General features: G+C 40.9%; 1 protein-coding gene across 1 annotated transcript; it reads left to right on the forward strand.

Moving 5' to 3' along the window:
* Positions 1 to 265: 265 nt before the first annotated feature.
* On the forward strand, positions 266 to 17,276 carry LOC147528912 (tetratricopeptide repeat protein 38-like). The gene is made up of 14 exons (XM_086610759.1): positions 266 to 292; positions 984 to 1,061; positions 1,516 to 1,597; positions 1,944 to 2,115; positions 4,255 to 4,330; positions 5,501 to 5,620; positions 8,382 to 8,441; positions 9,687 to 9,725; positions 10,584 to 10,670; positions 11,418 to 11,467; positions 11,602 to 11,766; positions 14,519 to 14,678; positions 14,956 to 15,029; positions 16,622 to 17,276. Exons 1-14 carry the CDS (start codon positions 266 to 268, stop codon positions 16,713 to 16,715), a joined length of 1,284 nt encoding a protein of 427 aa, XP_086466885.1. The 3' UTR covers positions 16,716 to 17,276.
* Positions 17,277 to 17,655: the final 379 nt, after the last annotated feature.

Consider the following 17,655-nt stretch of genomic DNA (forward strand, 5'->3'; position numbering starts at 1 on the left):
TAGGAACGCTGAATGGAGAGTACTTGGTAGAAATAAACCCAAACATTATTAAAAAAAATCTGAGTAGATTGCCAAGGGAAGCACCTCAGCTTGTGAGATGACAGGCTTTGTGGTTGTGTGGCCATTCTGTGTGGGGGAAGAGGCCTACAAGCAACTAGAGATTACATGCCTGTTTGCCTGTAGACACCCACATGAATAAGTTAAGCGTTTTGAAATAGGCACTGGATTTTCTATTTTGTTGCCTAAGTTACTTAAGAGAGCAGTCATGGAGACAACCATGAACCAGGATGCAGTAGCTGCTGCAGCTTAATTCCACCATTGAGTAAACTGTGCATCTGCCTAATGAACTCTTTTCGTTCTCCAGCAGCTAGCCAGGAGATGTAGCACCTCAGTAAGTGTTACATAGCTTGTTAAGAAACTGTGGCAGCCTGATCCTGTTTTGCATTTCAGCTTTATCAAATGTTCCGATGTTCTTCCTTTTTGTAAGGCTTCTGTACAAGTCTGTGGTCCGAGTCCTGTGTTGACTTGACTCCAGTGACTTGGTGGATTTGCTCTGCCAGGTTGTTTAGCCTGCAAGTTACTTAAGGTATTGATTTCAGTTACAAAAAAACAGGGTTTAATTTTACCATGTCTCTGCTTCACATGAGGTGTGTCTGCAGCAGAGGGTCTAGCCAAAAGTTTAGTTGTAATGAGTCTCTTGTTACGAGATGCGTAACCCATCAAGATCTTCTATTACACTTCATAATTTTCTGCTTCTTTATTCCCACTGCTAACCCCAACTAATTGAATCTTCAGATGTAGCTACAACTGCACAAAAGGTTTGCCTGCTTACATTGTCCTTCCTGCTTTTCTTCTTTTTTTTTTTTAAAAAAAAAGAGCATAGTTGATGAAAATATCAGAACACCATCAGTTTGAAAATCTGTTGGCATAGTCTGGAAAATGAAGGTGTAAAATGAGTTTGTTTGTGTTTCTTTGTTGTGCAGGACTGGCAGGATGCTGGACTTGTCCTGTCCACGACTAGCAATGAAGCCTGTAAACTATTTGATGCTGTGCTGACCCAGGTATGACCAAAAAGTGTAAGAAAATGTGATTTGAAGGGACTCATGCATGAAAGATTCTTTGCTGTAGTTGATGTTTAAATTTCTTACCAGCTGGGAGAGTCTCTCAATCAGGAGTTGGGCCATTAGCAGGCAGCAGAAAACACTTGCAGCAGAGGGCTATGCTGGATGCCACAGCTGTGGGGAAAACCTCAGCCAGTGTGCTCATCCTGCTTGACACTGGAGAATCAACCGATTCACATAAACAACCTAGAAATGTACGGTTATTAGTTCTGCTGTTGGCCAAACTACCTTAAAGAAAACAGTTTTTCGCTTTTCCTGCTCCGCTAACCCTATCTGAATGCAGTTTCTTTTAGTCATTTGCCTTGCTTACTTCTGAATTTTAAACACCTGGGAGAAGGAAAAGAAGCCCAATATCATGGAGGATTCCTCGACCCTCTCTCTCTGTCTCTTACAGTACGCAACCTGGACCAATAATGAGAGCCTCGGAGGTATTGAGGGGTGCCTCTCAAAGTTAAAAGCAGCAGATCCAAATTTTAGTAAGTATAACCTTTAAATCTTAGCACGGAAAGTGCTGGATGATACCTGGTGTCTTCGTGTTTAATTTACTTTGTTTAGGCAGTGGGTTATAGAATCTGTAAAACTTCTTCAGAATCTAGAGCAGGCTGGGATGGTTTTGTGTGGTTTTTTTCTTTTTGATTCAAGTCTTTTTAAATGGCTGTCATGAAAAGCCTATAAAAACTTTAGGTTTACGAGACTTCTTGGACCCCATGTGTATAAGTCAGTCTCATTTAAATCAAACAACCAGCCCCTCCTTGTGTTTATGTAGAGAGGAATTACCTGCAATGCTGTACAGCTCAGGTTGTAATGTGCTATTTTCCATAGCAAAGGGACATGTCATTGCTAATGGTTTGGAGTTGATTGGCACCGGAAGTTCAGCGCGGCTCAACAAAGAGCTGGACAGCGCGATGAGAACAATGATGGCGCTTTCAGAATCACAGCAGCTGACCGAGCGGGAGAAGCTTCATGTATCAGCGCTGGACATGTTCGCTAGTGGGTAAGTCCACTGTCATCCTATTGAAAGGACTGTGAGGAGTTTTGGTCACCGCAAGTGGACGAGATGGTTGGTAGCAGTGTTGCCTGACATCTAGCAAAGGATCAGGGTGAGATGTCAGTGATTGTTCTTGAATTTATCTCTCCAAACTGTAAGCACCATGAGTAGTCAGTGAGCATCACGGTCAGAGGGGAGATGCTCTCTTGCCAGTGCTTCATATCATGAAGTGCTCCGTGTTTTAAACCTGTCAGAAATCCATCAGTGGAATATATGGTTTAGAACTAGGAAACTCAATCTTTAACTACCGTAACGTCCAATATAATATAGCACAGGCTTGGATCCAGAGAAGCAAAGCTACAAACACACTTTTCTTTCTTTGGGATATACTATAACAGCTAGTACAGCAGTCTGACAAGAAGGTGGATTTTTAAAAAATGTCTCCAGTTCAGTCCTGAAAGTTTGTTTCCCAAAGTTAATTCAAGATAATCTGAATCTGTTGGCTTAAAAATAATTTTTAAAATGGCATGTTAAATTATTTGAAAGCTTTTAACTTTATGTAAAAATTAACATTAAATTGTAAGTCAATACATACATTTAACATTTAGAGACAGATGAATCCACAGGCAACCATACCTTTCTGAATATTTCATGAATGTTGCTGTACACCAATGCACTGCACTTCCATATCCAGCACAATTTTGTCTCCCTTTTTCCTTCCACAAACAATGCAAAGAATACAGACTCAGTGCTAACATAATAGTGAAGCTATTGATTCAGTTCCTCAAGTGGCTGCGGTGCCCCGCAATCTCATGGAACAGAGGGCAGTGTCAGGAGTCTCATTTTTCCAGCTGTGTTACCTCAACTCAGAAAAATCTAAACCGCTTAGTTGTTTTTAACTACAATATACTGGTTTCATTTGTTGGGACAATAAGACGACTTAGCAGTTTTGACCGCTCTTCTATAAACTTTTCTAGACACGATGCTACGAAAGTGCAAGTTGTTGTCCACTTAATTGTAAAGCAACAGGAAACATCCATATGCCAAGCACTTCTTGAAGTATAAAAACCTGGCAAGTACTCCTTGTCCTTAAACTTACAGGCATGTAGAGTTACACATGCATTGATAAGTTGGCCAAAAAAAAAAAAAAAATCAACTTTTATTCATCTTGATCCACGAAATAAATCAGTTGCAACATAACCCACAGGTTTTAGTAGTTCTTTTTCCTCAGGAGTTTAAAACCAAAGCCCCAACAGATACTTTGAGAAGCAGAAACATATCCTGTGGTATTTTGCAATCTACGAATCTGCAAATAGAAGAGCAGTTGAATCGTAGACTTGTTTAGGTTGGAAAAGACCTTGACGATCATTAAGCATTAACCTAACACTGCCAGTCCGCCACTAAACCATGTTCCTAAGCACCACATCTACAGGTCTTTTAAATACCTCCAGGGATGGTGGCTCAACCACTTCCCTGGGCAGCTCGTTCCTGTGTTTGACAACCCTTTTGATAAAGAAATTTTTCCTAATACCCAATCTAAACCTCCCCTGGCACAACTTGAGGCTGTTTCCTCTGTCCTGTTGCTTATTAAGTGTTTCTTAAAGTGACTGCCTCAGGTATATGTGTAAGAGCATATAACGTCCCTAATTTTCCTTTACGTTGCGCTTTTATGATTAACGGGGCTGCTTTACAACCAGTTTTAGAGGACCACTTCACATGACAGTGCTTGCCTGTAGTTCTGTGGGCACTGGAGCAAGTGCAGAAGGCTACGCTGGCGTGTCTGTTCTCAGATGTTGAGGTAGCTTTTGTGACAGCATTGTCTTGCTTCTAGCCTTCGAGTTCCGCATCTTGCAGCTGTTACGGAGATCAGCAGATTGTTCTGTGCAACTCTTAGTTCTAGTTTATCTAAAGACATAAATGTCAGTTCTCAAAACACTGGTGATGTGCATCTTTTGCTGGTGTCTCTGGGCCTCTCATTTCCTCTGAGAACTAGCTAGTTGTTCCGTATTCTGCAAGCTTGAACCCTCATTGTAACTTTCGTTGTAAGGGCTGTTTTGAGTTAAGTACTATTTCTAATAGTTTTTTCAGTCCCAGCTTAAATCTAGTTCTAAATGGATGATGTACCGGTTTTGCCCTTTTAATTAGCTACGTGAAGGGCTACTACTCTTTTGGGCTCATGGAAACGAACTTCTTCGATCGTGCTGAGGAGCTTGCCCATGAGGTAAGCTGCCTGTTACTGATGCTGAAAGGTTTGAGAATTCTTAAACCTCGTCCTTATGTCTGGGTGGTGGTTTGTGTAAATGCCATGAACTGACTCTCCCCGTCATCCCAGTGGTTAGTAGAAGGAGCAAAGAGATAAAGCTCAACATGGAAATGCTCACAGAGACAACTGATAACTAAGAGACTACTGGTAACTTTTCCTTAGAAAGATTCCCACATCTGTGCCATAGCATGGCAGTTTCATCTTGACTATATTTCCTCCGCTTGCTTATGAGCGTGCCTTGTCAGATATTGTCAGAACATCCCTACAAAATCCATATATTATCTCATCTGCTGTTTCCCCTGTGTATAATTGGCTGTTTACTCCTATTAAAGAACATTGGATTGGTTTGGTGTAATCTGCTCTTGACAATCCATCCTGTTTGGGTTTCCCCTCCTTTTTTTCCCAGATGCTTGTTCCTGGATTATTGAAAAATTAACTGTACAATGTTTATGGGGATCGATGTTAGCCAGCCTGTTTGCTTTTTATGAAGATAGTAATTGTACTTGACTTTCTCCTGTCCTTAGGATTATCCCTGTCGTCCAGGAGTCTCAGATACAATTCATCTCTAATGGGTGCTTTTGCTAAATTTCTGTTACATCAAATTGCTGAAAGTGACAACAAAGACTAAAAGTTAACATTTAACACTTACTAGGTTAATGGCTGGCCTCACAAAATGCCTAAAACCTAGCAGGAGTTGTTGGAGCAAGAAAGAGGAATTTGCTGAATACTCAGAGCTGGCCATGTTCTTGAAGAAGAAATGACTACCTGCAAAGCACTATGTCATGGAATATATTGTGCCTGGGCGTGCAGTTCTTTCATGGCTGATGCTGATGCATGGCTGTGAAATAAAATGTCATTTGATAATCTTCATCAAAGCCTACATTTTGAAGTGTTTCGCAGGTGTTCATCTCTATGCAGTAGAAGCTGGGAAGTGAAGTCAGCCAACAAACGTTTTCTTCCTTTTCTGTCCAAATCAGACTTCCTGGCTGTGGTTAGTTGGAACGATGCAGGGATGTACTTAACATGCAGCAAGACAAAAATAGTCTCTTGTTTCTATATCAGCGATGGTAACTATTGTTACTTGCAAGTTTGTAAGCTGCTTCACGTTTTCTCCTTTTTCACTCCTAGGCTTTGGCTATAAATCAGACAGATGCATGGTCCGTTCATACTATAGCTCACATAAATGAAATGAAAGCAGAGGTGAAGAAAGGATTAGAATTTATGAAGGAAACAGAAACCAACTGGAAGGTAAACCTTCTTGTAGTATCTCTGAAAAAGCTCCTTCTAGGTGTCTTTATCTCCTCCAGCCAAGCTCTTGATTCCTCTGCGTGCAGTTCCTTCCTATATGCAGGTGCGTTACACGCCATGCAAAGTTTACGTGTTGGAAGAAACTACTACTTGAGGTGCTGTTACTCTCCATGCTGCTTCTGAAGCAAGAGGCAGGAAAAAGTGGCATATTATGAGGGACACTTTAAGTTGTCGTTACTACAGCTGCTGAGATGACAAAAACGGCAAACACGTCAGGAAGCCAGGATTCACACAGAGTCTGTCCTCTCCCACTGCCTTGCTTTAGCTAAGAATATTGTCATAAATCTGCTTCTCAACAAGCGTGTGGTGTGTACGTGTGTGTGTATGTCGTGGTTTTTGGACTGAGGGTCGAGACAAGAACCGAAAAGGGAGCACCCACCAAACATGGTCTCGGGCAAAACATGACTCAGGCTTTCTTAATAAAACAAAACAGTTTATTAACAGTTACTAAACAAAAGACAAAAGGGAACGAAACCGGTTACTTGAGAGGAGAAAAAAAGAAAACAAGGCCAGATCTTAAACACAACAACCTCCCCACCCCGTTTCCTTTCGTTCCTGGCTCAAACCCCCCCCCCGGCGGCGCAGGGGGACAGGAATGGGGAGTGCAGGTCAGTCCGTCCATGTTGTTAACTGCCGCTCCTTTCTTAAAGGAGGAGGAGTCTTTACACCATTTTTCCCTTGCTTCGGTGGATCCCCTACTCACGAAGAAAAAGTCCCCAAACTTTTCCAGTATGAGTCCTGCCCGCAGGATTGCAATCCTCCCCATGGATCGCACCAGTTCGGGCTTTACCAGTCTCGGCCTCTTAGGGAGCTGCTGCCACTCGTGTCGGCGTGGGTCGTCCCACGGTCTCCAGATGCCTCCACGACCTCGTCGTGCATTCCATGCCCCATTATCAACAGTACCTGGTCGCGCATCCCCTGCTCCACGACCTCTCCTGGGCTCAGGCATCTCCTTCCCGACGTGGGTTTCTCCACAGGCCACGAGTGGGTCGCTGCTCCGCCGAGTACACCCTGGCTGCAGGGGGGCTGCCTGCCATCTCCACACCAATTGCAAGGGAAACCTCAGCTCCAGTACACCTCCTCCTGCTCCATCTTGGCTGACCCGGTCGTTGTGGTTGTTTTCTCTTAGATATTAATCCTCTCTGGGGGAGCTCGGCCCGGTGGGCACCCCGGGAGTGGGGCGCTTACCGAGTCCCCCATGTGGCTCCCCGGCGCCATCTTGAGCACATGGCGCCGGCCCGGGCCCGGGCAGCCGCCCGGCCGGGAGCCGGGAGCGAGGGCAGCGCCCTCCTGCTCTCTCCTCACTCCTGAGCAAAAAGCCCCTTTCCCGCCCCTTTGTCCCAACTTAAATAGGGCAATTCGCAGAGGCACCAATTTGGCTCAACCTCCCCCGGGGGGGATGGGACTCAGATCTGGTGGCACAGGGAGCAAATCCCCTCCCCTGCCACCAGAACACCCCCCCCACACATCAAACTATCACAGTGTAGCTTCTTTTTCCTGCTGGAGCTGATTAGGTATTTTACATCTCATAAAGGCCTGGCCGTTGCTGACAGGTGAAACATCAGGTGTGAAAATGGTGATTTATTGACATGTGATTTATATATATGTGATTTATTGTGCAGCAATAAAAGTACAATAACCACTGACATTTTCACCAGCTTTTTGCTTAGATTGAGATGAGCACTTTTTTTTTTTTTTTTTCAGTTAAGCATTGAGATACCAAGCCTGGAAGTGCAGACAGAAAACCCTTGCTTGAGGTTCATATCTGTTGTTTCCCAGAAAGCATTTTGTCCTTTAATATATCAGTTTTAATGAAACAGTGATGCAGGGGACTGACAGTTTGGGTGATGCCTTAAAAAACCCCAATCAGTGACTTCTTTTTCAGTTTCTTAAAATAGTTGCATACCTTTGTGATTTATATCCTTTATCCAAACAAAATAAAGTGCAAGATCAGTAAGTAGAATTGTCTAACATACCTTCTTGCCTGACCCACTGTTGTTAAGATTTGTAACAGCTGGCATTGTCATAACGATAATGTGTATAATCGCTTCTTCTGTGCAATATTGGTCATCTCAAACATCATGAACACAGAGTGTTAAACTGTAAGCACAGGAAAAGAACAGACCTCTCTAAGGGCTTTATTACAGCCGCTTGTATCTGGCCTGGTGATTTGAAATTTTGATTTATTTTCTTTTGATGACCAGGATCCATACTGCCACAGTATTCATACTCCTTCTGTCGCATCTTCCTCCTTCTCAGTAAGAGGGGCAAAGATTTTGCACAGGTTTTCTTTACAGAGTATCTCTGTCCAGGATCTATCCAGGTCGCTTCAGAGAAGATGCCTAAATTTTAGATGAGACAGATCTCGCTCGTTATAGATGTGGGGTGTTTGCCTAACAAAAGAAAAGGTTTTACAGAAGGATGAGTTCTGAGGCATCCAAGTAAAATTCTCTCTGGAAAATGACGTGGGAGAAACCTTGGTTTTGAGGGGTCTTCCTGAGTAGCTGCAAGGATGAATGTGTCAAATGAGAAGGTATCCTGGCCAGCTGATTTAAAGTTCTTGTCAATTCTGTCTGGTGACATACTCAGTTTTGCTGAAGAAGGAAACAGAAATCTGACTAGATGTGTTTAAATGGGAAGTTACTTTGTAAATAATATTTTCTCTTCTTTCTTTTTTTTTTTTTTTCTTTTTTCTCCCCAGAACAGTGATATGCTTGCTTGCCATAATTACTGGCACTGGGCTTTGTACTTTATTGAAAAGGTATGAGATATTTTCATATAGGTGTTTTATGGTCTAGATAGGTCATTCATCTCATGTTATTTAAAAGGCAGACCTAACATTTATAGTTGTTGTGGTTTTTTTTTCAACTATTTAAAGGGATGTTTTTATAAGATAGCACAAGGCCATTTTTACAAGCTAGCCCTTTATTACAATTATTTTTAGAAGTTTTAATTACATCAATCAAAGTTCCAGGTTCTTTGTTAGAATGTTGAAAAATTGCTGTGAGATTATTGTAGGTTTGAAGATCAAATAGTGTCACTGATCACACTTGGCACAGTTGTTTGATAGAAAGATGAACTTGGTTGTCTAATTTTCAGACAAAAATTAGACAAAATTCTCTTCAAATTCAATACTAGTTTGCTGCCCCCAAAATTGGCTCACACTTGGCACAGTTGTTTGATAGAAAGATGAACTTGGTTGTCTAATTTTCAGACAAAAATTAGACAAAATTCTCTTCAAATTCAATACTAGTTTGCTGCCCCCAAAATTGGCTGACTATGAGAGATGCAGTAAGCTCTAAATTTGGTCACCAGTGTTATTAATGTTACTAATTCTTATTACTGAAACCCTTTAAAAATTGTTGCAATTTTACCCAGCCTGTCAGGTTGCAATGAAGAATTTCCTTGGATTTAATAATGCCTAGCAGTTGTGGGGTTCAGTTCAACAGGGAGACAAATGTGACATCGTTGAGAAGGCAGTGTACTTTGGTCAGAAAATGAGTAACTTGCTTGTATTCAGCATTATTAACACCGAAGGAGCGTAATTCTCAATAGTAGCCTAATAGCTTGTTTATTTTGCCACCTTCTATCTATGCGACTTTTTGTAGCCTGCTTAAAATTCTTTTTCTTCCTACCTCTTTTCATACACCATGGGATGCACTAATTTTTGCAAAAATCCCTGAAATGAATGTTAGATTGAGAGGTAATACCTTCTCTTTCTCCTTCACGTGTAACTTATACCAGTATTGGTGTATATATATAATAATTTAATATATCTTATTAAATTAAGCCTAAACATACTGATTATTTTGCCTATAGTAAATCCTAGACTCCATTCATTCTTTCAGTACCTCAAGGCTTCTTTGACTTGGATTGTTCTGCTTGTCATGAGGCAGCTGTGAAGTAATATGATGACATCTATTAATTATATGTCTTTGGCTACTACCAGTCACTTTGGGTTACCATCTCTGAGTGTTAATCACACCGTCCTTGTTTGCTTTTACAGGGTGAATATGAGGCTGCTTTGACAATTTATGACAATCATGTGAGTAGGGGCCTTTTTATCTTTACTAGTAGAGAATGTGCTTAAGACCATGATGTGTGCTTTCTGCCTTCTGTATGAGAGTGAAACGTGTCACGGTGTGCCATATATGTGTACGTAGTATTTACATCTGTTGTTTTTGAAGTTTTTGAAGGAAACTGTTTCCCAAGGGTTTTGGGTAAAATGCCCAAAAGACTCGCGTGTTACGCAGTGCAAGTGTTTCTTACACTTCTGCTTGAAAGAGCTACAACGGCACTGTTGGTAGTGTTTTCCATTCTGTCTATATTTCTTATTCACGCTTTTTAAAAGGGTGTAAAATAATTTTCCTACAAAGTCAAGCTAACCTTTAGATAGAACTGATTTTACATGTTAGGTACTAAGTCAACAGAAGCGTGTCTTTTCATCTTAGTTAACTTACTATAGTTCTTTACTATCTGGATTTCAAAACAATCTTTGTAAATAAGCAATATCCAATTGGATAGGGTAACCTATCTTTGTAAGGATTATAAAAATAACACAAGCATTAAGAAGGCTGCTGGGCAGACTTCTGTCTACTAATCTTGGCAAAGTGAAGTAGTATTGATGGCACCGTTTTGGAAAATATAAAAGACCTTGGTGATTCTCCATACTTACCGAGTTTAACTTCATAACAGGAAGAACAACACACATGAAGCAATGTAAGTGTTTATCATTGCAAATTGCTGTATTCAGGAAAGATGCAATTAGAACTATTGCAAAACAGGTATTTTCGAATGAGTAAAAAGATAAAATTAGTTCTGCACTATGGAAGTAAGTGTGATTATCTGAATAAGTTCCCACTAGCACATCAGTTGGGCATCTCATGCATACCTGTGATTACAGATTGCTCCCCGGTGTCTGTCAAGTGGAAGCATGTTGGATGTAGTAGATAACTGTTCGATGCTGTACAGGCTTCACCTGGAAGGTAAGGTATCCACCTGCCATTCTTTCTTAAAACTGTAAGGGAAATAGTTTTCATTTTGCTTCCCCCCTTTCCCTTGCATGTTGGAGAAGTATTCAAATATACTTGCAGAGCAGGCTTGGTCAGTGTTACAGAAGAAATCTTCTGTTACAAAAGAAAATTCTGCTCTTGAGAAAAGCCTCAATGTGAAATTTGTACTAATGTCCATAACTTTTAGTCTTCCCAAGAGCTTTTTTTTTAATTTCCGTGCCAGTATGGTGTTTCATTCAGCTCAAGCTAGCATCGGTCGTATATTTCCTTTTTGTCAAATTCACTTCTGTTGTCCCTGGAGTTTTGAGACTGAATCAAGTACAGAAGCCTCTAAACAGCTGTAGCACTTCCTCAAAGTAAATTTCAAGTTAGATACTTAACTTTCTATTTTGATACTGATTGAAATAGCTAGGACATGTATATTAGCCGCTGGCTTTTGTGTGCTTTCCTTACTCAGTGGCATTTCTCCTGAACTTTTTTAAGCTAGTGTTTGTACACTAGGGTTCATGAAGGGAAGGGTGACAGACATACATTATTTTCACAGTACGCTGCTAAAACACTAATGATGCATTTGGTTTGTTTATGAAATCTGTCTTATCACTCTGGTTTTTGATTGCTAGACAGTTCGCTGTGAGCATCGTCTCCAAGAAGACCTGAGCAATCTCATAATAAAGCCAGAACCTCACATAATGCAATTTAAAACATTGGTGATAAATTACTGACAGTCGATAAACTCTTTGCCCAAATACGGCAAGCTGCAGCTGAGCATTATTGCGTAAGTTTTGCCACATCAGGGAATGTTTTCTACAGTTTAGCAGGAGTGCTGTTTATGCTGGGTGACTGAGTATGTTGCAAAGACATGCTTTTGCATGTGCTATTTTTATTGAGAAAACTGTTTTTTACTCTTAGGTGTGAAGTTGGAGACAGGTGGAACAATGTTCTGAAGCTTACGAAGAAGCACACCAAAGATCACGTTCTCCTGTTCAATGATGTACACATCTTGATGTCCTCACTTGGAGCCAAAGACCACAAAACTACTGATGAGCTTTTAACAACTCTTCAGGAACTTGCCAAGTAAGCAAGTGAATTGAAGTATTGTATTTCAGAAATATTTTGTCCTCTGACCTTCAGAGGAATAATGTCTCTGGCTTTCCAAAGCACTACAAAATACTCTTCTCTGCTTTAGTATGTCACTGGGACGTGTCTGGTTTCAGTAGTGCAATCTTCAGTTAGGAGATCCCTGTAATTATTTATTTTTTGAGTTAATGCCTAGAGGCGCTTCTGATCTTGTTAAGCAGAAGTCTCTTGCATTTGAGGCTGTGGGCACTAACTGAACAGTTGCTGTCTGTTTCCTTTCAGTGGGTTCACACTAAGCTGTGTTACATGCAAAGAATAAAGGATATCATCTCTATATTAGCGAGGGCCTTCTACAGTGTACGTCAGCTATCTGTGGTGGTTCCTCTTTGCTCCGGTTTAAAAGGTTCTTTAGTAACAGAACATTAGTTGGTAGTGATATTCTAATAGCTGCTGTGTGATGTGTTGTGAAGTACAACTGCAGGAAACTGAATTTCAAGTACTGCTAAAGTAATAACAGAGAATATTTTGCTTTCATATTAATTATTTAAAAAACTTGAATATTTAGGTAAATTTAATCTAAACAATGTTTTGTCGTGTTCCCTTCTGTATTAAATAACTATAAATTGCCTTGTTTTTTTTGAAGGGGTCGATATATAGATGCTGTAAATGCAATTTCTTCCCCCCTACGCCTTGTTTTTCCTCTGTTTCAGCATCTATTGCTTCTCTTGCCTTAAAAAAGAAGGAGAACCTGAAATTGTCACTCTTTGTTCCCAACTATAAAACCCATCAATCAAAAATAATAAAAAAGAAATGTAATTTTTAAGATTACTTATGAAAACAAGTAACTGTCAAATCAAGCCTAAGCATGTCTGATTTGACTAAAGCAGGAAATGGCAAATATCCTTTATATAAACATATGTGAGTATATGTAAAGTATATCAAACTGCACAAGCATGCCACTTCAGGGAAGCTTTAATGAACACATGCTACTTATCCTTTCACCCAGTGCTTCCTTTTGCCTATGCGTCCCAGCCTTTTGTAGGAATACAGCTCCACGTTTTTAGCCGTAGTTTGAAGTATTAGAAAGCTTAATTTTATTATTTGAGAAAACCGGCTGTGACATGAAAGGTTTATATTAAGGATTGGCTTAATGGGTTAATTTATGTGTATCATGAATATGTAATAGCTACATGATACCTAAGGTACGTTTTGTATTTGTCGAAAAAGCAGCCACAAAACTTTGGCATGAGCAACAGTCTTTCTTGGCTTTTCATTACTATTTTTCCTGAGCCTTTGCAATTTAAAGTTGACAATATTTTTTTGTAAAGTATTCCACGGCGCGCTCTGGCGGTTGGTATCACATACTTATTTTCATGGGCGGAAATGTTAGTTAATGCAGGGAGTATGTTGTGCTTCATGAATCAATACTTCAGATCAGTTGCAAGAGAATGATTTTTTATTTTTTTTTTTAAATCAATCTTCCATCTCTGTGCATCTTTTCAGAGAGCTGGAACAAATGTTTAAATGAAGAACTGTTTCATCATTTCCATCCTTAACTATCTCAAACTGCTTAAAATGCACATCTGTTGAGCACGTCTAACTTTCCAGGATGTCATAATTTGTTAAAGGAACGATAAACACTGCATGCTGAAAAATCAACATTGACCTAGTGGAAGAAATGGGAAGTTTGTAGTGCTGACTCAAGAAGGAAAGCACAGAGCATGCTCTTTGTTTGGCAAATTTAAGTTACTAGTGTGGGAATGTGACTCTCAGCTGTCATTGTAAGCACTCTACACAGAAGCCAGTGACTAAGGTTCCTCAATGTTAAAGATTTAACCGGAAAATTTACAGAAAATTCTGTTTTAAACAGGGGATGGAATTTATAGCATTGAACTGTGTGCATTCTCCAGAATAATTGATATTGCTTGGGTTAGAAAGTCCTCCTCTCCTCATATTGCCAACAAACCCTTTGGTACTGAAATGGTGCTACCTCCAAGACCTGATCACCGTCAACTCCTTCTGTTGCAGTGGAAAAACACAGTTCCACATTGTCCCGTGTAGATATTGCCTATAGATCAAAGAGTTTGATTACTTGTAATTTCACTTTTTAAAAAAATATTGGCAAGGATGCCTGCTAAAATGTACAGTTTCTTCTGCAGGCATATTGCCATGCTGTATGCCTCTTCAACTCTTAGATGGGTTAGAATACAAGCACTAAAAAAGAAAAACAAAACAAAAACTCTTAAGAGCTAGTTAAAATCCATTGCTGTTTGTGGGCCTAGAAGCAGTCTGACATAGAATAAAAGAGCAGGCTTTGAGAACCGTCCCTGGAAATACAGCTTATAATACAAAGAGGGTGAGGCACTGTGCCATGTGCAAGGGACTGATTGCCACTTTTGGCAGAGATGAGGACAGTCAAAGAACTAGCAGTAGGATGTTCTGGTGAGATCATCAGAAGAGAAACTTAGGCAGTTTTCTGACTTTTTCTAGCCAAAACTCTTTATTGCAAAGACAGGAGGGGTTGGGCTTGTGCCTTTTGCGGATATATTCAGAAGAATGAAAACTGATTGAGTAACAAAAAGGTGGGAGTAACGTAATCACACCAAAAGATATTATTTAAATAAAGCACTTGAAACATCAGGCTTTGCATGGTAAAAAAAATTCTGTCTGCAGGCAGTGACAGGCTGGCACTGAAATACACATATTGATAACTTGACTTAGAGGAGTTAACCACTTTCTCATTCTACAGAGCACCTTGTGAAGACCATGAACTTTCCCTGGCTCCTAGTTTGGGGTTGCCACTGTGCCAGGCTTTCGTAGAGTTTGAAAATGGAAATTGTGACAAAGCTGTAGACCTGCTGTTCCCAATCCGTTATCAGCTAATCCAACTAGGAGGCAGTAATGCTCAGGTAAAGGAGATCAGTAAAAGACTTTTTGATGCAACTTAATCCTCTTTCAGTAGCCTCTATGAGGCACTTGAATTATTAGTAACACCTGTTCTTAGATAGCTCCCCTGTGCTTGTGACTGAACCCTGTTTGCAAACGCTTATTAGCAGTGTTAGCTATTTAATTTTTAATGTTGATATGTTTCCTTCCTCAGTGGATTTAATAATTTGGTAAACAAGACATTGTAACCAGCAATAAGTTACTTACTACTTTGTATTTTTGCTGACCTCTTTTTTTCAGAGAGATGTTTTCAGCCAGTTGCTGATTCATGCTGCTTTAAATTCTAAATCACAAGCCAAACAAAACCTTGCAAGGTGAGTATTTTTCCTGATAAACATCTGTGGAAGTAGTACTCTTACTAAAAGTAAGAAGTAAAGTAAGCGAACCTCTTGAAGTTCAGCAAGGCCAAGTGCAAGGTCCTGCACGTGGGTTGGGGGCAATCCCAAACACAAGTACAGGCTGGGTGGAGAACGCGTTGAGAGCAGCCATGAGGAGAAGGACGTGGGGGTGTTGGTGGATGAGAAGCTCAACATGAGCTGGAAATGTGCACTTGCAGCCCAGAAAGCCAACCATATCCTGGGCTGCATCCAAAGAAGCACGTCCAGAAGGTCAAGGGAGGTGAATCTGCCCCTCTACTCTGCTCGAATGAGACCCCACCTGGAATACTGCGTTCAGCTCTGGGGCCCCCAACATAGGAAGGACATGGAGCTGTTGGAGCAGGTCCAGAGGAGGGCCATGAAGATGAACCGAGGGCTGGAGCATCTCTCCTATGCAGTCAGACTGAGAGAGTTGGGGTTGTTCAGCCTGGAGAAGAGAAGGCTCCAGGCAGATCTCATAGCAGCCTTCCTGTACCTAAAGGGGGCTCCAAGAAAGCTGGAGAGGGACTTTTGACAAGGATGTGCAGTGATAGGACAAGAGGCAATGGCTTTAAACTGAAAAAGGGGAGATTTCTATTAGATGTAAGGAAGAAATTTTTTACAATGAAGGTGGTGAAACACTGGAACAGGTTGCCCAGAGAAGCTGTGCCTGTCCCATCCCTGGAGGTGTTCAAGGCCAGGTCAGATGGGGCTTTGAGCAACCTGATCTAGTGGAAGGTGGCTCTGCCCATTGCAAGGGGGCTGGAGCTAGATAATCTTCAAGGTCCCTTCTAACCCAAACCTTTCTATAAGTAGGAAGTATACTTAAACCACTAAATTAAGGCTAAAATTATGTGTGAGCATTTGTTAAATTTAGCAACATTTAACTAGGATAAAAAGTAAAAGAGCTTCCATTTCCAAATGTACACTCTTAGTGGTCTGGATGAATGATCTGTGTTTGTTCAAGGGCAGTTGATTTTCAAATGGTTCTGTCTTAAAACGTGGCCTCTTCCTCTTCCCTGTCGACCACTGTACTTAATGTTAAATGTCTGTGAACTGCTGAAAATCAAACCTGTCCTAGTGATGCCATCTGCTTTATTGGGGAATTAACATTTACAGAGTTTACCTTACTACAAATCGCAAGAGCCTTGTTTGGTAGAAATGTAAACGTTGCTCAGTGACCCATATCGAGTTCTGCTGAAATGTATGGACTGGGTCTGCCTGCGCGTTTAAAGCACGGATCCTTGGGACAATATGAAACCTTGCCTGTTCACCTCCCAAGGCCTCTTTGAAATAGATAAAAATCAGGTACAATACAGATCACTCAGATCTCTGGGTGCTCATTTTCAGTCTCTGTCAGTGCTGAAAAGAATGCTGTTCTGCCTTAATGTGCTGCCAAGGCCAGATAAGGGAAATGTGCACCTCAAGAGCAGGTCTTTAGGTACTGTTTTCCTCCGCTTACAAGAATACTGCTGGCGATCTTAGGGGAAGACTGACGATGTACTCATGACCTTCTTCCCGCTTCTCTCCTACCTCTCCTCCTTTCTCAGGTGCCTCCTGAGAGAACGTGACACGATGAGACCAAATTCACCAATGACGGAGCGACTTATTAGGAAGGCAGCAGCTGTTCACTCAGTGGCATAGGTCTTTCCTCTGTGCTTCAGCTGAAATAGCAATAAGCTTAGCAATCAAAAGCTGGGTGCAGGGAGCGGAGGGATGCTGTGCCGTAACCCATGCTAGAGATTATCAGTAGGTAAGAGTACCCTGTGTGTTAGAGATCTGATGATGATTTCCTTGAAAAAATACAGAGCTGTTCCATTTCAGGAGGTTATATCTTAGATGATTCCACAAGGAAAGGAGAAGATAACCTGCTGAATAATGCGCAGCTTTCTGAAGCATCCCAGGACACTGCTTTTCTGGTATATTTTTCTGAAAGTTCCTTCTGAGACTGATTATATATAGTACAGTAACAGTACCTGGATTTCAGTAATTGATTGGCCCAATTTGTTACTTCCTTAATATGACAAATAATCAGTAAACTGCTCAGATAATTCAAATGGACACATTTTTAAACACAGCTAATAGGAGAGTATGGGGCCAGAGCCAATACAGGCGCAAACTGAATTCCATATCCAGCTCCCAGACCATTCAGGCATGAGTTGCAGATTCTGGCATTACAGATCTGTCTACATTCAGGATCAGGTGCATATTTTTACACTCCCTTCCATAAAATACTTTTTCCTTTCACTGTAGCACCTCGGAGCTTTCTGTAATTGCTATGTGACTGAAGCCAGACAAGGGATAAGAGCTGACTGCAACTATTCTAACAGGGGTATATTCCCTTGGCACTTTTAAATCTCTCAGAAAAAAAGAAAAAGCCTATATTTTAGCTAAAACAGTAACATTTCTGAATAGTAGTTTGGACTGCTGTCTTTGTGCTTACCTCAGCTTTTGGAAAGTCAGGCCTTTCTATCTAATATCATGAGTCCTTGAGTGTTAGCAAAGTAGAGTTTAAAACTAATATTAAAGCACACGCTTTATGGAGGCATCTCAGAGCAGGTGAAGACTGGAAGAGAGGTCCCCC

This window comes from Tauraco erythrolophus, chromosome 4 (genome assembly GCF_009769465.1).
Source record: "Tauraco erythrolophus isolate bTauEry1 chromosome 4, bTauEry1.pri, whole genome shotgun sequence".
NCBI lineage: Eukaryota > Metazoa > Chordata > Aves > Musophagiformes > Musophagidae > Tauraco > Tauraco erythrolophus.

What these genes read in the sequence shown, in the direction of transcription:
- LOC147528912 (XM_086610759.1), top strand. Translation starts at nt 266, where the DNA reads ATGGAGACAACCATGAACCAGGATGCA. An exon ending in CAACCATGAACCAGGATGCA is followed by an intron (nt 293 to 983) that starts GTAGCTGCTGCA and finishes TTTGTTGTGCAG; the next exon opens with GACTGGCAGGATGCTGGACT. An exon ending in CTGCAGCTGAGCATTATTGC is followed by an intron (nt 11,468 to 11,601) that starts GTAAGTTTTGCC and finishes TTTTACTCTTAG; the next exon opens with GTGTGAAGTTGGAGACAGGT.